The sequence below is a fragment of the Bactrocera oleae genome, chromosome 3, assembly GCF_042242935.1.
Source record: "Bactrocera oleae isolate idBacOlea1 chromosome 3, idBacOlea1, whole genome shotgun sequence".
Classification (NCBI taxonomy): Eukaryota; Metazoa; Arthropoda; class Insecta; order Diptera; family Tephritidae; genus Bactrocera; species Bactrocera oleae.
Genome location: NC_091537.1, coordinates 63,631,800 through 63,654,024, shown reverse-complemented (window position 1 = coordinate 63,654,024; position 22,225 = coordinate 63,631,800). Strand labels below are relative to the sequence as shown.

The window sequence follows — 22,225 nt, the reverse complement described above, 5'->3', positions numbered from 1 at the left end:
CAACGTTTTAGGAAATTCTGTGAAAACGTTTCCTAAACACCGGAGGCTGCACAGGGCTTTGGACAAGCAAGACTGTTAGCTATTAAAAGATCTGAGGGGACCTGTACGGCCAGCGAGGAAGAAAGAGCTACTGCACTTGCGTATTTCCCGGAGATAATTCGGGAAGACCAATGTCAACCTCTTCATTAGAGTGGGTCGATTTATTTTCTAAAAAGTCGCGTATGCATGAAATGTTCTACAGATCATTCTGAACAACTTTGCCTAAGATAATATGGGTCTAAAACCAGTTTCGAGTCAGCGCTTTTTTAAGTAAAGTTTAATTTTTCGGGATTATAAAAGTTTCTTCGTCAGTTTTTGAGTTATTTGTTCACTGTACATAACAATGACAGTGAAAATTAAGAAAATCGGACAACTATAACATATATCTCCCATACAACCAATTACACAGATTTTTGCCGGTGTAATGCCTTCCATTAAAAAGTTTTGCAGAACTGTTCTAATGGGTGGTTACAACCTCAGCAGGAATAAAAACGTAATCAACCACCCGAGAAACAAATTCCGACTACTTGTCGCATCTTACACTGGCTTGAAAGCTCAAGAAGTATCTATTTAACATAGGTCTAGCTTTTTGTGCAAACTGCCGGTTATGTGACATGGAGCCGGAAACTTCCGTGCACCTGATGATAATCTATCACAGTCTGCAGATGCAGGATTAAGGCTCTTGCATCCATGTTTCCGAATAAGAATCACATCGCCTCAATAGACCCAAGCAGTATATTGGAAATTATCAATGTGCTGGGGCTATATGAGACGTTGTGACAGAGGGCAGAGCACAATAGACCTTAGGTTGCGGTGTAAACCTCAATGAATATTTATCTATCTACTACATACACACATACATATATCGGCCAATGAGCTAACTATTTAAATGAAATTGAGAGAGCGTGTTTGTCTAATAACAATGTACAATATCTCCATATAACTGATACTCAAGATTTTGAAACGTGCGGCTAACTTTACACCATATAGGTATATGTTTATATTTATGTGTTGGTAGGGAACATTTGTTGTGAAAGATACTTAATTTTTTTCTGTTTGGTTGTCATGACAACTGTCAATCATATTCAATAACCTTACAGTCATTGAACAAACAACATCATATTTTTTGTGTTGAAAATGTCAAATTTTGTACCTGAAAGTGATGTTTTGCGGAAAGTTTTAAGTTTTTGTTTATTTTTGAAGAAAAGTGCTGCAGAGTCACATCGAATGCTTGTCGAGGCATATGGTGATCATGCTCTATCAAAAGCAACATGCAAAAGATGGTTTCAACGGTTCAGAGAAAATGATTTTGATGTGAGACATGATGAACTTGGAAGATCACCAAAAAAGTTTGAAGACGTCGAACTGCAAGCAATATTGGATGAGGGTGATACTTCAAAAGTCAAAAGCAAATGGTACATTAATAATTTTGACATTCCCATGTAACAGTGCGAAATTGGGCGAAATCGGACAGTCACAACACCTACTTCTCATATAACACGACTTTAAATTCCATCTGTAAGCACTAATTAATATATTGGGATAAAACTTTGCACGCATATTTTCTTTCAGGTATGCTCTCAGGTCTAAAAATTTCCAACATCGGACCATACCTATTCAGGCCCCCAGATACCAAAAATGTGGACCCCTGAGCCTATGGTCGACTTTTTGCCGAAAATATCGGTCAATCTATGAGATAGTTTATATTATATTTATAAAATTGCTTGAAAATAATTTCTTAAGTATACATGAGCAATGTAAAAAATAAATGTCACCAGCCTTTCTGTTTCTATGCCTCCAATGATTTTAGTATAATTTTCGCTGACGGATAGTAAAATATAGTTATAAAACTAAATGATACCAAATTTGAATGTAATCGATTCACCATTTCGTCGAACAATGAAGTTAAACCTTTTCGCTACATTTTTAGTATAATGTTTTCCAACGCCTGCAGGTATTTCCCCTGCTTTGGTTCTTGCAATTTGCTTAGCTGTTCCTAACTTGTTAATCAGTTATTTTGTACAAATATATAGAAAAAACAAGGAAGAAAGGGATAAGTTCGGGTGTAACCGGATATTTCATACTCTCGCAATTTGCAAGGAGCAAAGCTGGGGAATACTTTCAGGTATTGGCAAAACCGATGCTCTTCATCAAAGAGAGTATTGCAAGAAAAACGTTAGCTTCGGCTGCATTGAAGCCATAATAACATTCACAGGTGCATTACTTATAGCAATAGTTTCGAATGTAACAGGTTTGCATACACCAAAAATCGTTTTTCTAGTTCTTTCTAGCCACGTTGTTTGATGTAAACAACGTTCAAATCGAATTAACTTTGATTAATAAGGAAAAAAGATATTTTATGAAGATCCTTATCTCGATTTTAATCAGTCAGTTTGAATAGCAGCTATATGCTATAGAGGTCCGACCTGGACAATTTGTGAGGATACATATCTTGTACAAAGAGTTTTCTATACAAGAATTTGATTTTGATCGGTAAAATCGGCACTTCCGACAAATGAGCAGGTTTTTGGGGAGAAAAGAACCTTCCGTCCGAAAATCATTATAGCCAATACTTAATTGAGGACTGGAGTGTCGATCGATTTCGCTCATTTTTTCCGAAACATTATTACCAGAAAAATATACCACACAGATTGATCGGTTGGTTGAAAAGTGTCTTCGCTCGAAATGAAAAAAAAATATATATTTTTGGTAGAAAAAATATTTTTTATTCAATATAATCTCCCTTAACTTCAATAGACTTATTCTAATGATCCTCCAATCATTTTATGCCATCTCTATAGTGCTTTCCGGAAGCTCTGCAAAATATCCATCTTCGGCTAGAATAGCTTCTTCATTCGACGAAAAATGCTTGAGTAAAAATTGAGATATCGTCAAATAACTTTGTAAACAGGTTCCTGTGTCTAATCGGGAGGACGAGTTCGTAGTTTGTAATCAGTCCACTACCACGCCCACAACACGCCATTAATCGAAAACTAATAAGTTGCCATAAGTTAGGCTTAAACTGGAATTCGGTACAACGAATCGTAATAATGAGAGTTTGAAAATTTTTTGATAAGTGGGAGTGGCCCTGCTGATATGTTCAATGTAAATATTTCCCAAACCATTGAACCAAAATTTGCACAAGACAAATAATATTTTCTTGCGACAACGTGAAAATTGTTGAAATCGGATGATAACCACGGCCACTCGCCGATTTTTTTAAAATCTACTAACAGTTTTTAAAAATCTAATAAGGAAATGCGTGAATGACATTAAATTTTACACCCAGGATGGCACGAGAGGGCTTTATAAGAGGAGTTGTCAAAATTGAACGACGGCCGTGGCACCGCCGACATTTTGGTGAAATCACATTCATATGTATGTATGTATTTATATCCGGACCGACCAAATAAATTATAACCAAATTTGTTATATAATATTATTTTGACATTCCCCTATTACAGTGCGAAATTGGGCGAAATCAGACTGAAACCACGCCTACTTTCCCATATAACGCAACTTTAACTTCGAACTGATTTTTTTAATTAACTGAAATTAGGAGAGAATCCTTTCCTGATAATAGTGTTTCTGTATGTCAAAAATCAGGTCAATATTTTCCTTAGCCCACATACTATACCTAATAGAAAGATTTTCGAACTTCCGGCTGACCTTATATGCTATATATCGTATTTTTCTCCTAGTGGTGCATTTCTGTGCCAATAATTGATAAAATCAGGTGAAAACTTGCCCTGGCCCCCATATAACTGATATCAGGATTTTCAAACATCCGGTTGTGTTTACTTCTTGTACATTGTTGATGGCCTGTGAGGTACCTTAACAAAACATCATCATCGTTTGCAGATCAACTTTTATTAAATTTATTTAGCCTCTTCGGTTAAGTGATGTCAGATCAATCATTTAAGGATGATTTTAATATAATTTTTGCTGACGGGAAGTAAATTATAGTTACACTAATTGAGTTTATGAGCTATAATATAACTTAATAATATACTAAATTTTATTGTAATTCATTCACGATTTGTTCGAATAATGAAAGTTGAAGATATTTCCCCTGCTTTGATCCTTGCAAATTGCAAGAGTATAAAATGTTCGGTTATACCCGAACTTAGCTATTCCTTACATGTTTTTTTTCGTTTAAGGCTGTTAAAATTGAATCCATACTCTATTAGGTTCTTTGCTATAATAAAGCATCATTTCCGTCTCGACACAAAAAATAACATCTCTGGAAGCCACATATCGGTTAAATCACCGGTTAACTACCCAAGAAAGAAGGACTTCTGATTGAGTTAACTAAAACTTAACTGACAGATGGTTGCTAACCAGACATCTAGAAAGCGGCCAATGAGTAACAATTCTAACCGAAACTCTTGAATTCGTTGAGCGGAATTAAATTAAAAGCAACCTGCATAATACATACGTACATTCACAATAAATAAAAAAGTATTCAAAATCACAAGCAAAGAACGTATATCATAATATAATCATATAATATACGTTCTCTGTTATGAATGTGTGTGCATTCACGAAGAGAGGAATTTAAAAATTAATATCTAATTTAAATGTATACTTTATTAGTTAATAAAATGCCATTTAATAGTATTATTATATACGAAATATATTTAAAGGGAATCTTGTAGAAAGGCTAATATTAATAATGAAGATACTTGTATAATAAAAATGCAGGATACTGCTTCATTTAGATTAAAAATCATTTACATTGATCAAAGTTTGGATATGTCACATATCTCACCGAATGAACATGGTCCGCTATAGAATAGCTATAAAAACGTTGGCTTATAGTTTAAATTTTTGAAAAATTACTTACAGAAAAAATAAAAAATTGGCTTTATTCCTTTTATACCTGTTAATTGTATTCGTCGATCGTATTTATTATAGAAAAGAGCAATAAACAAACAAGGAAGCTTGTAGTCGAACATTTTACACTCTTTCAACTTGCAAGGTTTAAAGCCTGGGAAATTACTTCAGGTGTTGGAAAAATTTTATATTAAAGAAAGTATTGATCCGGTTCAAACAGAATAGCAACCATCTGTTCTATGTGTAGTAAATGAGCAATATAACTATAATTGAAAGTGTGTAATAATAATGGAGAATGTCAAGAATTTCATATATTCGCGTTTCTTTAATTTCATGCATCAAATTTAAGAAAAAGGAGCTCATAAACAATTAAATACTTTAGTTTTACTTTAAATAATTGTTAATATTATTATTTGGACTGGTTTTCGAATAACAATAAAGTACCTAAAACTTAAGCAGTAAGCGAACAAAATGATATCGACGTTAGGTAAATGAAAACTAAAGCTTTTGAGATATGTCAATTGACAACTTGACAATATTGTTGTTGTTATAGCGGTTATCTAATACCCGCTTAGGTGGTGAAGGACAAATATTCGGTATGTCCAAACTAAACGATTAGTAGGAGTCTATCCAGCTACAGTATCCAGAATATGGGTACGCAGGGGTCATTCTAAATTCTCGGGGCAACTCGAGCTCTTCGTCAGCTATGGGTGGTGGTTTGACTCCAACTACTGTTTCTACGAGATCATCCTAGCGTAATCTGCTCGGTGAGGAGTGCGTTGCGCACCTTGACCGGAAGCATGCAGGCCTCACGATGTAATTGTTCGACAGGAGACATCTTGTAATGGTATGGAAAGCAGTATTCTGATACGCCCGAAGCTTCCTCGTCTACGTTTCACTTCATCCGGCCAGCCGATTGCCTTGTATGTTGCCAATCACATGTCTTTGTCCTTCCCCCAGGAGCTGCTAGCTGGCGAGTGGCATTAATCGCGGTCGTATATGGAGTGATGCAGCACAGACTGTCAAATGTAAGGGATAAAACTTTGGGGTTGTTGACATCGAAATTTTAACGCCATCGACTGTGATATTGAGATTCAGTTTATACTTCTTCGTTCAGTTCTTTAATATGGTCGATATGGATTTAATGGAGGAGAGTGTCAGGCCCCTTTCAGCGAAAAAGCGAGAAAAATCGGTGAGATGGCTGTTTACTTTCGAACACATGCCATCGATTCCATTGCCTGACGTCAATATCGTACAATCATCTGCATATGAAGTGATGGAAATTCCCTCTGGTGGTTGAGGGAGTCTTCTCTGCAGAACCCCCTGTTTAATTCTTAGAATTTTGACAACTTGACAATATTTTGTAGTGCTGAATGTAGGCCTTACCTTCAAAGTGAAATTTTCGTGGGGAGTGGTTAAAAATATTCAATTGGCTTAAAGAAAAGGAAAGGTGTGTATGTAGCTAAATTTAAGGTTTATATGTATGTACATAATTTTCCAAATGTAAAGTGAAATAAAACCCAATGATGATAAGAAGACTTAGTAGATTTGCAAAAGATTTGGTAGTCATTTAGGTACCAAAAGGTTTTCTCAAGTGGCAACACAAAATTATATGAAAACTTGCTGTGAGCCTTGAAGTACAAGTGACCCAAATTCACGGTTAACACGCAAACTAATTGATTGGACTTGTGTTTTTTTTTCATTTTTTATATTAGTAACATAAAATGTGATGAGGATATTTGCTCATTACATTCTTATTTATTTTTTTATTTGCTATTAATTATATTTTATTTTAACTGTAATTTTATGCTGTGCTCCTCAAACTATAATCTATTGTTTGCTCCAAACCAGTTGCACAGCAAAGCCCCTTAAAAACTCTCAATGGAAATGTTATAGTTACTAATAAAGCTCTGTTTAGTTTTGTGATTCGTTCGATATCCGCGATATGAACTGTTTTGGCGGTATTGAATCATTGGGAGAACGATAAAGTATGAGTATGAGGCGGCATACAAAGAATTGCAAAGACTCGTTTCATGTAGTGGGTAGTGCTTACAGATATTAGTGCGTATTGATATTAGTTTCCTCTACTACAGTATCTGCTACGAAGTCGTGATAAGGATAATCTAGTTGCTCGCCCTAAATCACACTTAAAAAAAACGATAGATCTTCAACACAAAATAATTACAAAAAAAAATTTTTGATTTTACAAGAGATCACATGGAATGAAGGTCGCTCAAAAATAACGATCCGGGTAAATGAACTTAATCAGAATGATTATAGTGTTATTATGTCATTCAACAAAATCGCGCTCTGATGCAACAGGAAGTGTAAATAAGAAATAAATAAATTAATATTGACTTACCATTTTCAATCGTTTCCTTGGCACAAGATATAATTTTGCCCTTGCGTCTACGCAGATTTGATTCGAAGTTAGTGTCATCGGTAAAATCATCACCCGCATCCAACCTGGCATCCTCAGCTGTCGATTCGTGCACATCTTCCGACGATTGGCGTTCGGAGGACATGTCACCGGCGCCGCTTTGTAATAGATTTTCAAAATTCTTGTTCATAGCCGCGAATAAACGTGCATAACAAAAACAAATATTTGAAAATAAGCACTATCAATTGAATTGGATAATGAAGTTGGCTTTGGTTTTGGTCTTTATTACGTCACTTGTTTGTTTTAATATACATATTTATGAAGAATATTTTTAGCGAACGAAATAGACATGTACATATATACAAATATGTATGTATACGATATCTTGTTCAATAGTTGATATTACAGCGTGGGCCCTACAAACTGTCGCACCTAATTTTCCGCATAAAACAAAAAATGTACATTGAAGTTATGAAAACTTGTTTTTTTATTAGTTTTCACACGGTTTTGGAATACAGCCCGCACAACTTTTTCTGGAATTTGGCTCTTAAGCTGGTCCAGTTTTAACTTTTTTACTTTTGTTAAATTCCCCATCATACCTACAACAGGTTGAGGTTGTGTTTTGATACCTTTTAATAGCTCTTTTATCAGCTGGAATCTCAGACACACTGATTGCATAAAAGCGGTCATTTTGTGAGTTATGGCTTGCCTGTAATACAAAGCTTCTCATCATTCAATTCATTTCTGTTCTCATTTCCTTTCGTCGTTCCGTTAGACCATGAATTCGTTTCAACTTAAAATTATATTGCGTATATTCTAAATATATGTGACAATAGATATGCGTAACGGGAAAATATTCAAACTTAGTTGGCTCAGCCTAACGAAGCTTCAAACAAGTCCGATAGTTATAAGGGCCCACGCGGTATATACCGTAAATAATTGGGAACAAGTTATACAGTTTAGTTATTATTTAATTTCTTCGCGAAAGAAATGTGTAGTTGTAGAGACACGTTACGAACAATGATCTACACAAATATGATGAAGTTGATTTTGATTGCTACACTCGTGGAACATACATATATAGGAATACAAACCTATAGTTGCAAGTTTAGCAATCCAAAAAGCCGGCGGATTATTAGAGAGTCGATACGGCTTTATAAAAAAGAGGTCCACTATTGACGCACTAAGTGAAGTCGTTGATATTGCTAAATGTGCAATAAGTGGAAAAAGATGGAAAGGTGGCACAAAAAAATATTGCGCACTAATTACCTCGGATGTGAGAATGCATTCAATTCTGCGGAATGAGCAAATATCATCAAGGCTCTGTATGAAATACGAGCTCCCAAATACCTCATAAATATTATTATGTGTTATTTTGAGAATAGAAATCTGCTATTCGAGACCAAGGAGGGTACCAAGAGCTACTCTATTTCGAGTGGAGTACCGCAAGAATTGGTTTTAGCCCCCCTTCTTTGGAACCTGATGTACAACAAGGGGCTAAGAAAACGTCAACAACAATCCGTAAAACTAATCCCCTATGCGGATGACCTCCGGGTCAAATGCAATGATTGCATAAATGGTATACGACGGTGGTTCGCTACCATGAATCTAGAGTTGACTGAGCAGAAAACAGAAATCTTGCTCATTAGCTCCAGGAAAATTAAAGAAAAAATATCGCTCACGACGGGTAAAGCAAATAAAATATATAATTCTTTATCTAGAATGATGGCAAATAGAGGCTGTGTGCGTTCCAGCCGACAACTCTTAATAGCTAAGGCAATATGGATCCAGGCGCTAGACACAAAATCATATGCTAGACCAATAATCACAGCGCATAGGCTTTCTGCAAAACACGTGATAAGTGCTTTCCGAACCATATCAAGCGACGCTGCTGAAGCTATCGGAACCCTCTACAGTAGCAAAAAGAGAGGAAAGAACCAAGAGCATCACAATGTGGCAGCAACGGAGGCAAACCTCATCCAAAGGACGGTGGACCCACAGACTGATACCAGACATCATACCGTGGATAGATAGACAACATGGGGACCTGGATTTCCACCTGACTAAGTGGGCATGGGTGCCTTAGAATCTACCTTTACAAATTCCGTCAAGACTATAGTCCGTATTGGCCGACGTGTACAGAGTGTATAGAAGACTCTGAATAGGTTTTTTACCATTGCCCTCGGTTCTCAAGTATAAGAGAAAATCTGAAAACTACACTTGGCGATAGTTTCACGGTGGAAAATTTGACAGCACTTATGTGTGAATCCTCTATTAACTGAAAAGCTGTCAGCGAAGCGTCAGCTCTGATTATGACAAGGTTGAGGCACTTACAACAAATTAGGCATTAGTCGGTTAGTACTATAGAGGAGATTTAAATGTCTTCTTCCCTCCCATGAGGTAATACTTATTACAGTGGTTCCGTGGGAGAGATATGAGATGGGAGTAGGTTAGGGTTAGCGGATTAAAGTTCAGCACTTCGGCTATCGATGCTTCTCCCTACTATAAAAAAACAAAACTATACTTGTATACAAAGGAGTGCACACAAAAAATGGGAATTGTTCAATTGTTAACTTTTAAAATATTCTATTTTGTAAATCCTGTTGCAAAAAATAATACAATCTGTGAATTATTTTTGGCATGAAATTATTTTTAAAAGTGAATTAAAGATTTTCAAAACTTTGCTAAGCAATTTCGTTAAACAGCAATATTTCGGCTTTTACACATTCCTGGATCTTTGCACTGCTTGGCACGTTCGTTGATTTCTTTTAAGGTGAAAGTTATCTTGATAAAATAAAATTAAACACTAACTTAACTGCACCTAAATAATTTTCTTTTTAGTTTGGTATGGCAGCTTAAATTCAAAAAAAAGATTTACCCATACAGTTTTCATAATGACACTCGTATAATTTTGCTGACGACTGTATTTGCATAAAATACTTTTTTTTATTATTAGAAGCATCCTTTCATCTAAACTTTTCAAAGAAATGTACATCCTATTACGTATGGATACCAGAATATAGATGCCGGTAAAGTAGTCTTGGTTACTATAACACTATTTTGTGTTGTGGCTACTGATCTCAGTCTACTAACATTGAGATAAAGACACAGTTATGACTTAAAGTAAAACATAAAAAAAAATTTCAGATGACTAGTTAAGCCATTTGTATAAATCATACGACAAGTCATTTGATCGTCTTCAATAGGCGACCCGATATCGGGCGTTAGAGGGTTAAAATCAAAGTTTGTTATTGAAAAAATTATGCGCTGGAAATCCTCGGAAAACCCCATCGTTAACAAAAAAACATGTTCCATGTTCAAAATAACACATCAAAGGTAAATAGAGTATAATTTTATATACATATGAAAAAAAGTGGTAAGTAAAGAATATAACCCCCAATATACTGCCGAGACCCCGATTTTTACTTATATTGATTTTAGGAAACCGGTTGGCTATTTATTTGGCTATAATATAATAACGATTCCTACATATATTTGGTAAATCTTATTGTGTAAAGGAGAATATAGAACAATGTCTAGAGAAGAAGGGAAGACGAATGTAGCGCGTTATTTAAGTCTAAGAAAAACAATAAGACTCCATACTCAACGGAATGTTTTAATAAATGCACCGCTCGTCTCGTAGGATATACAAATAAACTATATACTAAAGTCATATTAGATGTATTCCGAAATATGTAGATAGATACTCAAACCGTTCATATGTACGCTGATCTGTATAAACATACCTACATCTATGAACTTGCTTACATACATATATAGTGTATATGTTTGTAGTAGTTCTATAATTTTACTCAAAGGGAACTAGGCATATAACTAACATTTAACACATTCGCTTACCATAAGAATATTTATACATATATGTATATGTGTACATAATTCATTGTATAAAAATAATTTCTAAGAATATTTAATAAATCTCTTCTCTGCCTTAATAATAGTAAAATACTTATTCTTTCCTTGTATACTATTCATATTAAATTCTATAAAATTAGAAGAAGAAAATTTCTCTCCTATCACGCTTCCTTACCTTACCCAAAAAATTTAACTTATTTCATAACACTTCCATTGCAAACACCGACATTAATAACACAATTGAAACTTATCGGAAACGTGATGGTTACACTTTTAGAAACCGTATACTGAATGGAAACTAGTTCTTACGGTTACTTTTACATCGCTCTTTACTGTTATTATATTAAAGTAATAATTTAGCACTTTATAACTATTTACATATTTTTTTGTTAAAATATAAGGTTCCTGGTAGCAAGTCACCACCATCTAGCAAAGAATACTATCGAAGACTGTTTGGAAGCTACCAACTAAACACGACAATCGCAGTTGGGTGGTGAAATTCTTAGTTGAATTGGTCAAAGGAATATCGATTTTCTCATTTGACACAAACGTTAAAAAAGTCATACAAATACACCCCCAAGTAGAGAGGTTGTTGGCACTTAAATCCTTATAGCTGAATGTAAACAATCCAATGTTATCTGTATTTGCCGGTCATTTATCCATCTATCTGTGTGGTGAATTTCGTTGATGTTTTTATTTTTTCTTTTACAATGTGAATGAAACCAATAACTGAAACAGTAAAGATAAAGTACCATATATAACTTTATACTTATAAAAACACATGCTTCTTATTTTTGCAACATTGAAGCATCTAATTTTTTTTGCCGATTTAAGGTGTCATACCGTCTCAAACTATCTACTGTTTTTTAAAACACTAACAGATAGAGACATTTTGGTGGTCTGTGCCGTATGGATTGTAGCATATTTCTGCTGGTAGCAGAGGCGAATTTACCAGCAGGCTGAGTAGGCTGAAGTCTGTTTACAGAATTAAAAGTAATAGAAAAATTAGTTACGAACTTCACACATTTGACAGAAATTCAAATATTTAACAAAATTGAAATATAGTACATATTATATATTAGTGCTAATTGCTAAATACTTTAACGTCTCTACATGGAAAACTTTTAAACGCTTTGTGAATTTAGTTTAACGATTATGAATTTTTAGAATATCCGCACAGCGAATCGATATTATAATTGAAATTTACTATATTTTCGTCCCTGATAATTATTATAACTTGTCCACTATGTACTTAAATATTCTAAAATAACACAATTATTAATATTATATAATATTAAGGTCCAGTCGACAACTTTTCTATTTCAAACAAATTTGTTCTTGCAAAAAAAAAAATCCTATTTTAATCGATTAATTTTTTTTAAATGAAAAACTTGTTTAATACCTCATAGAGATAATATATACACATAAGTATATTTAGTTTAAATAAACTCAATGACTGATATTTGGACGATTGCGAATTGACAATAAAAATTATCTTTAGATAATATGAAGTCAGACAAGTTGCTAATTAGAAAATCGATATATTTACACTTACCTATATATCATATATTATCATTTAAATGGATATTCTTTAGCCGAATGGTGTGCGATCGAGTTACCACATGAGCCGAAACGGGGTCCTGATATATACCATACATACATTCGTTGTACAAGAAGGAAGCAAAAATTAAAAGAGAAGAATAGGAAGAGATCATCCGACAAATAGTTAAAATTTAAAGTTTTTTTTTAAATATAAGTAAAAATAGTGTCTTGAGCACAGAAACTACAAACATACTTATGTCCTAATACAACACAATCGAAATAAGATAACAACCGTTTTTCGTTAAACACTCTGAAAGTACAAGATCATGTAGATGCTGTTTGGCCTCTGGTCCAGTCAGTGTCAAACTAAGTTTGGGAACGTAGGTTTCAATGAGTGGAAAATTGCAGATCATCGAGTAGCTCCACAAGAAAACATTGCATGTCATAAATCTAGTATACTTAGTTTGAGAAATAGGAATAAGTATAATGGCCGACTTGATAATAGATTGCAGGCAACGTTCATAGAATACGAGGCATTGTATAGGATTATACAATGATACAAGGTTACGGTAACTTTGAAATCATGTGTTTGATGACAAAGTTGGTTCAAATTGGTTGGTTGAAATAGTCTCTAAAATATGTTTGTGTTACTTTATTCTTCATATTATATTATATGCTCATGTTCTCGTTAGCAATTGATAAGAATTTGTATCAAAGATGTTATGAAATGGTTCATTTTTTTAAGACTTCAAGAATATTTCAAGTTGGAATAAAATTTGAATTTTCAGAAAAAAAAAATATATACATAGCAACTCTAATGCTTAATGCCATTTTTAACGAATGACATATTTAAATAAGCCAAATCTGTTAAAAAATAATGGTAAAATCGATTATTACAAATTTTTTAAATAATATCAAGTGTGTTTCAAAAGTGTTAGAAGTATGAATTGTGCATAAGCCGCGTTTAAAAATTCGAAATGACGATGAGTATGCAGTAGCTAATTGTGTGACTCATATAATTAAGTATGTAACGGGTTTTTTTTTTTGAGGTATAGAACTTTAAGTTGGCATTACTGTTCAAGATGGCGACCGATTTAACAGCTGTCAAGTGATTTATTCTCAGTTTGGTTTGGCAACTCATCATGAATAGACTCACGCCTGAAGAACGCTTCCAAATAGTGCAATTTTATTTCGAAAATAATGGTTCTGTGCGGACTACGTATGGCGCACTTTTTTTTTTAGCGATGAAACGCACTTCTGGTTGAATAGCTACGTCTACAAACAAAACTGCCGCATTTTGAGTGAATTAATAAGTTTTTCATTCCTGAATTGAACAACCATGATGTCCAGGAGCTGTGGTTCCAACAAGACGGCACAACATGTCACACAGCTTTTGCCACAATCGATTTATTGAAAGACACGTTCATGTTCATGTTTTTGGCTTTTAAAAAAATAAGTGCGAATTCGAATCGAAGCGGCTTTAACCGATTGAGGCAATGTTGAATCCGACGATACATCCGACTTAGGAAGGACATGATTACCTCTTACTGGTAGTTAGGTAGTTATTAGCAAATAATTACAATTACATTAAATAACAATATTATTTGATCTGGAATTCAAGAGTCGAGAACATTTGGTGGGTTTTCATGTTCTCACTTAGTTTTATTGATATATATTATATTAATCGCGTCAACGAAAATTATATTAAAATCAAAATATGTGTTATAAACTCAACCCAAGAAGCTAAATTTAATATAATGAGTTGATGTGAAAACGTCAACCAGAGGATCGCAATTATTACATTAGACATATAAGTGTATAGTCCAGTCATTATAGTAAGTTCACCTCGGAATTCAGATACCCAGCTGTAAGTCTGTAAATACTTGTATATTGACACCCTAAAAGTTGTCTCAAAACCTACATATGGTAGGGTGTATGCAACTATTAAATTTCAAGGTCAAAGGTCACAAAAATCGTTTTTTTGCGCTTTTTTTGTAAATATCTCATTTCCTATGGGTTTTTTGGTATTTATTATCAATATTGTAGAATACAAAATTCTCTACAAATTTTGTTTAAACATTTTTTTCATACGGTGAACCGTTTTCGAGATAGAGGGCTTAGAGCGCGCGGTCACAGCATCACTTCAAGTCAACCGGTACCTCCGATCAAAAACGGGCCATATATAGTTGATGAACTATCGATAAATCAATGATTATAAATATTTGTCAATTTTTATTAACTATTATATTATATTTTATCATTTTCTTCATGCCTTAAATCTTTATCTATGCAATAATACTGATCACCGTTTCATAAAATTAAAAAATAATGAAGGGAAAAACTTAAATCTTATAATTAAGTGCATCTTCTTTAAAATCTGTAAATTTGTAAATAATAGGACAAGATATTGATTTACTCATCATTTTAATTGGGCGTACACTGTCTTACGAACAAGAAATTTTCTTTAAAAAAGTTGGGAAAGGCAATGTAAAAACGGAGATATACTCGACTAAAAGTTTTGACAATTATCCTCATTCCAAAACACATATTTTATTTCTGCACGCATTAAGTGGATGTGACACAACTTCTGCGCTTTTTAAAAAGGGAAAAAAAACATTTTTAAAAATTTTTGAGAAACTGTCCAATTTGGATGAACTAGCTGCAGCATTTGAGGAAGAAAATTGTTCGGCCCAGAGATTATTAGAGAGTGGAACTCAAACCTTATTGGCAGTCTATAATGCTCCGAAATCTGTGAAAAGTCTCGATCATCTTCGTTATATGCATTACGTCAAGTCTACAAAACTTAATAAACCTGTGCAGCTTTCAAATATTCCACCAACAAGTGCAGCTGCTCATCAACATTTCGAACCAAGTTCAAACTTGGTTAGGGCATGATTTGGAACCCCAGGTATGGGGTTGGGCAATGCGAAACGATTTTCTGGAGCCTATCATGACAATTTTACCACCTGCTCCAGAACATTTGCTAAATACAATTTTCTGCAACTGCAAGAGTGGTTGTGGTTCGCGATGCGGATGCAGGAAAGCGGGCTTGCAATGCTCTTTAGCTTGTGGCCAATGTAATGGACAAGCTTGTCTCAATGCTCTACCATATCAGAGCGACATTAACGAAGATGGAACTTTTGACCCCGAAATCATGGAAGAATGTCGTTGTCGTTGAAGACGATAATGAAGACCAGTTTGAAATTTACCAGCAGCCGGAAGACGACGATGAAGAGGAAGAAGATGATTAAAATTATAAATTGTAGTTTTTGTACCCTTTATTCCATTTTTTTACTTTTAATAAAAATAAATGTATTGAATGATATTTTTTAATATATTTTTTATATTTTTTTTTTATCATGTAAGAAGTTATTAATATTAATAAGGTTTAAATTCAAATATAATTCCTATATTTTCATTAACAATTCTGCAAATTCATGGGCAGGTAAGTGTTATTAAATAAATTAATACTGAATAAAAAGTGGATAGGTTAGGAAAAAATGATAAAATATAATATAATAGTTATTAAAATAACTTACATATTGGTCTATATATGCGGTATAAAGTCAACCGGAATTTTGAAAATGTTTCTATTAGGTATAAAGGGGCTAAAAGAAGTATTGACCCGATTCAATTCATTTTTGACATGCAAATATAACATTATTAGGAAAGGATTCTTTCCGAATTGCAATCATATATCTCATACATCGAACGATAATTTCGGTAAAAAATCAATCGGGTTGCCATTTCCGGTATCTTGGGGCTTGAATAGTTAAGGTCCGATTTTGACAATTTTTAGATCTGAGATGGCATACTTTAAAGGCACTATTTTCCAAAGTTTGATTTCAATATATTCATTAGTTCTTAATTTGTATACTGGAAAGTCAAAAAATCAGATGGAATAAAATTTGTGTTGTATAGGAAGTAGGCGTGGTTTTAATCCGATTTTGCCCATCGGCACTGTAACATAGGAATGTCAGCATATTACTACTAGCCACATTTGGTTGAAATTATACGCCCATCTACAATACCAATGGACCGAAGGACGGACGGACAGACAGTCGTCTGGATTTCAACTCGTTTCTTCATCCTAATCATTTATGTATATACGAGTACCATATACCACATAACTCGAATAGTTTGAGGTGATACAAACAACCGTTGGGTGATCAAAACTATTGTATTAACATATTGAAAGAATATAAATACAGGGTTTTCCTATAAGAGTGATATGATTTCAAAAAAACCCCACTAATTGTTAAGGAAATTCAAATGCTTTTAGTTAGTGTGAAGTACAATAGATACAATTAAGTTTTGAATACAACATCATTCAAATGGCCTCCACGACTTCTTTTACGGGAACGAATCCGATGAACCCAATTTTCGAGTACTTTTTCCACTAAATCAAGTCGTATGTCATGAATAGCACGTTCAATATTGACTTCTAAAGCTTGAAGGGAGTCTGGTTTATTGCTAAAGACCAATGACTTCAAATAACCCCACAAAAAGTAGTCTAAGGATTTTAATTCACAACTTCTTGGCGGCCATTGAATGTCAATTTCTTGAAATTATCGAATCTCCAAACTTTCTCGCAATAATTCGGTTGTTGCACGTACTGTGTGGCACGTAGCCCCGTCTTGTTGGAACCAGATGTTGTCAAGATCAACTTCTTCCAATTGTAGCCATAAAAAGTTGGTTATCATCGATCTATACCGCTCTCCATTGACAGTAACGGTTTCACCAGCTTAATTTCGTAAGAAGTATGGAGCAATGATTCCGCCAGACCAAAAACCACACCAAACTGTCAATTTAGGTGAATGTAATGGTTGTTTATGAATAATTTGTGGATTTTCTTCGCACTAAAATCGAATATTTACGGACCACTCAGATGAAAGTGAGCCTCATCGGAGAAGATCATAAATGGCAAAAGCGCACGAAAAGTTGCGATTACAGAGCGATTATTTTGATAATAAAATTGAATAATTTGTTATCGTTGCTTTCGCGTATATCTTTCCATGATGAAATTGTGAACATTACTTAATACAATGAAAAAAAATAACCCGAATTAAAGGGGTAAACCGTGTTAATATCAAAAATATTAGAAGAAACTAATTTCCTAGAAGCAGTGACAAATTTATACGTTTCAAAAATTTATACGTTTGGTTTTTAGATATCGAATGTATATTAGATAATTGTTTGAACCAAAATGGAAAAATTAAAAAAAAACAGTAACATAAATAATATTTTTTTGTTTTTCAAATTCATCCCACTGTAAGTATAACCATCCATATTGGTTCAATGACGAGGAATTACTTACTGGAGATTTGGCACTTTACCTCAGTTCTCAATGATACGAAACACATGATTAGTTGATGTAACGAGTATGATAGAGCACAAATTATAAAGTTAGTATTTTATTGATAAACAAGAAAACATATTAACTTAAATTACACCGAAGCTATAATAACCTTCACGAATACAAAAGATTCCTTACAAGCCCTTTGATTAGTCAATGTGTATGGCAGATATATGCCATTGTTGAATTTCTTTAAGGTATCTCATCAAATAAAAAGTTTTTCATATAAGAAAATGATTTTGTCGTTCAGTTTGTATGACAGCTATAAGCGTCGGTTCCGCTACAGCAGCTACTTGGGCAAAATTTCAAATCCATACCTCGAACACTGAGGTACTAGTTTGCGTCTACTCGTATACAGACAGAAATGGCTAAATCAACTTAGCTCGTTATGCTGTTCATTTATATATATATTTTATAGGGCTTCCGACTTTTCCTTCTGGGTGTTACAAAATTCTAACAGTTCTACGAACATATTGGCATCTGTCTTACAAATTGAAATATTTCATGCACAATACCTATTTTTTATTGTTTTAGGTAAATTTTGCCGGTAACTATATAACAAATGAAATTAAAATTATTGTTGTGTTACAAAATTCTAACAGTTCTACGAACATATTGGCATCTGTCTTACAAATTGAAATATTTCATGCACAATACCTATTTTTTATTGTTTTAGGTAAATTTTGCCGGTAACTATATAACAAATGAAATTAAAATTATTTAATTGCGTTCCATAGCAAACCCAAAATATGGCGAAATTATTGTAAAATTCGCCGATTACTTTCTTCATTTACAAAATATACTTAGTTTAGAATTCGGCTGCGTTAATTTATACCCCTCTTACGGTTTGTACCTCCACTCAATTGAGTATAAATTGAATCTAAGTGAAGATTTGATAGAAAATTATATTAAAACAAGTAAGAAAGGGCTAACTCAACATATGTACATATGTATATGGAGTAAAATCAACCGGATGCTTAAAATTCTTTGATTGGTTATATGGGGGCTATGGCAAGTTTTCAAAAGATTTTACTTATTTTAGGCATAAAGATACACTGTTATTAGAAAAATATGCTTTCTGATTTTTATTGAGATTACTTACATATTGGCTGATATATGCGGTATAATGTCACCCGGAAGTTCGAAGATCTTTATATTGGGTATAAGGGGGCTAAGAGAAATATTGATCCGATTCCACCCGTTTTTGACACTCAGACTCAGAGGAATATTGTAAGAATATTATGTAATGGATTTGGTTGAAATCCGATCCCTTAGAAGTGGGCGATACCACGCCCACCGTCCAATTTTGAAACTGGCTCCTATAAAGCCCAATTGTGCCATCCTGGGTGTAAAATTTCTTGTGTCTGACGCATTTAGTTATTTATTCATCATACTTTTAGCAGTTTTTAACAAAACTGGTATATGGACAGTAGGCGGGGTTATCATCCGATTTCACCTATTTTCACACTATCGTAAGAAAGGCTGAAAATATTTGTTGTGTGCAAATTTGGGTAATATAACTTTATTGGTGTAGTAGACATATATGTATATTAAACTAATTCGAGGCGGGCTCATACCCACTTTTTCACGATTTTCAAACCATAGGTGCTGCTCCTTAATTAGATTCGTTTTGCCAAATTTGAGTTCGATATCTTAATTTACGGCTTAGTTATAGTACTTTTATACGTTTTCGATTAAAGACGTTTTATAGGCGTGACAGTGGTCTGATTACGCCCATCTACAAAAAAGCACTTACTTTTTTGCAATTTAACGTGTATACCAAGTTTCATCAAGATATCTAAATTTTTACCCAAGTTACAACATGCACAGACATCCGAATTTCAACTCGTCTCGTCATCCTAACCATTTACATACTGTCAGCGTCAAAAGAAAGTGTACACCTTTTTCTCATACATTTCACTCTTTATTTCAATATAAAAATATTAAATTTTTTTCAAATTAATTATCATTTATAAATTATTGAATATTGTTCTTACAAAAACTTAACAGCAATCCAAAATAAAATCCACAAGTACAAAACAACAAAATAACTGCTTCCAGCCTCCTTGGCATTGATTCCACTTAGTTGGACACTACTTCCGGGGAAATTTTGGACCACTCCTCTTGTAAAATGTCCTTCAGAGAATTTTACTGGTTATGCTCCTTTTTCTTACTTTCCGGTCCAAATGTTCTCACAGATGCTCAATGGGGTTTAGGTCCGGTGATTGTGGGGGACTATCCTGTTTAGGTGTACGGTAAAGCAACCATTCCTTTATTATTGTTGCCCTATGCTCAGGATCGTTATCCTATTGGAAGATCCAGGATTGATCTAAGCCCAATTTTTCAATACTGGGGAGCAAATTTTTTTTAAATGTTTAGATAATTTATTTAGTTCATTGTGCTATCAATCAACACCAGCCTTTACACTCCACTTGCCGCCATACACCCCCAAACCATCACCGAACCCCCACCATGCTATACAGTGGATGTAATATTTTTCTGTTCAAACTCTTGATTTTTGTTTCTCCAAATTTTAGTACTTTTTTTCTTCCTGAAACCTTCGAACGTGCTTTCGTAAAAAAAAATTACGTTATTCCAGAACGATTTGTCCTTATTTTTATATTTTTCCGGAAATTGCAATCGTCGCTTTTGTTTCTGTGTAGAGATGTGTGGTTTTTTCCTCGGTACGCGGCCATAGAGACCATTGGCATGCAACGCTTGCCTGATCATGCTGGCACTTACGTTCAGTCCGGATATTCTGGACATTTCCTCAGACATTTTTACGGCACTGACAGTTGGATCTATCTTTAGCTCTCACAACTGATCGCATTTCTGTATCACTGAGCCGCTTTGGCCTACCCGAACGTGTCGGATCTTCTAATTCTCCAAACTTTTTTTGCTTATCAATAATTTTTTTCACATAGCCAATAAAGTCTGCATTCACCCGACACATTTTTAACTTCCCGCTAAGAAAATGGAAAATGGATATTGGTTTCACCCCATTTTGCAACAATCGAGTTCTCAACAGATCTCGACGTTCTGAGGGTCGAGGAAGCTTCCCCGAACATTTCTACGATGATGTCCGTATGTCTGTATGTATGTGTGGATGTATGTGACCCTCTTATAACTATTAAACTGCTCAACCGATTTGAATAACGGCATTCCAAAGGGTTTCATTGCACTTGAATTTCGTGTAAGTTTGGACCCATTCGGACCAGTAGATTTCGAGAAATCTCAAAAATAAAAATTTTGAAAAATCGTTTTTTCGAATTTTTTCCAAACGACTTGACCGATCGACACCAAAAACTAATCAGTTCTAAACCTTGAAGAAACACATCGTTTGCCGCAAACCGGGTCGAAATCGGTTGATTTACTTGCTAGATATCGAAAACGAAAAATTTCGAAGAGCTCAAAAGCAGTGAAAAAAGCGAAATTTGAACGTTAGCGTATGAAATTAGAGGGAAGTTGCATGGATGGCCCTTGAGGCCAACCGTTTTCCACATTTTTTTAAATGAAATAAACACCCAATGTAAATAGGTAATTCAGTTCGAATTTTCTACATGTATTTCGTCTTTCATATTCTTGAGTTCAAAATATAAAAACCAAAAATGTATATTCCTATTTTAATTTTTGTGATAACGGAATTTTAGTGTAAGAACAAGTAAACATAGGCACCATTAAGTCTGCGTTCAGTTAGCTTGAATTGGAAATACCGTTACTTCTCATGAGTTTGTTCTTTTTGTGTAGATTCTATTGTGTTTTAATATAATTAGTCGTTTAAAGAGCTCCTGACGCGTTTTAACAATATTTAAAAAAATATGTATATCCCTATATCTATCTCGATTAGTTTTAGGTGATACAAAAAACCGTTAGATGAAAAAAACAAGTTGCAAGAGTATAATTAAAACAACGAAAGGGTGAACAAATATTAAAATGGACATTAGTTTTGAATCACATTACAATGACAAAAATGTTGGAGTCAAAACTGATGAACTGCGCATACGAAAAAGCCTTCATGATAACTCAAATCTATTGGAACTTTCTAACACCAGGTAAGCCAAAAATTATTGATGATTAATGTTTGTTGCAGATGAGTTATTTTCATTTAAATAGGGAAGCATTATGTGTTTTGCTAAATGAGATGAAGAAAAATTTTAACATAAGTGTGCAAAGAACGGTCGTACCTCCTGTATTGAAAT

The 22,225-nt window shown here is 34.0% G+C and overlaps 2 protein-coding genes across 8 annotated transcripts in view; both read right to left on the bottom strand.

The window, feature by feature from the left end:
• wwk (white walker) overlaps positions 1 to 12,058 on the bottom strand; it is a 77,150-nt gene extending 65,092 nt beyond the window's left edge. For 5 of the 7 annotated variants that reach the window (XR_011395418.1, XM_070106741.1, XM_070106736.1 and 2 more), the window contains exons 1-2: positions 11,304 to 11,957; positions 7,238 to 7,436 (exon numbers count right to left, since the gene is read on the bottom strand). Coding sequence is in view for 6 of the 7 variants with exons in the window: in XM_070106741.1 (XP_069962842.1) it covers positions 7,238 to 7,400 (163 nt within the window). In the remaining variant the exon portion in view is untranslated. The other 2 variants (XM_070106735.1, XM_070106738.1) reach the window with 2 other exon arrangements.
• A 26-nt stretch (positions 12,059 to 12,084) lies between these two features.
• Positions 12,085 to 22,225, bottom strand: part of vas (ATP-dependent RNA helicase vasa) — an 89,679-nt gene continuing 79,538 nt past the window's right edge. Inside the window, exons 9-10 of the mRNA XM_070106743.1 lie at positions 12,684 to 12,768; positions 12,085 to 12,103 (exon numbers count right to left, since the gene is read on the bottom strand). Coding sequence (XP_069962844.1) covers positions 12,691 to 12,768 — 78 coding nt within the window. The 3' untranslated portion in view covers positions 12,085 to 12,103; positions 12,684 to 12,690. The remainder of the gene's footprint in view (positions 12,104 to 12,683; positions 12,769 to 22,225) is intronic.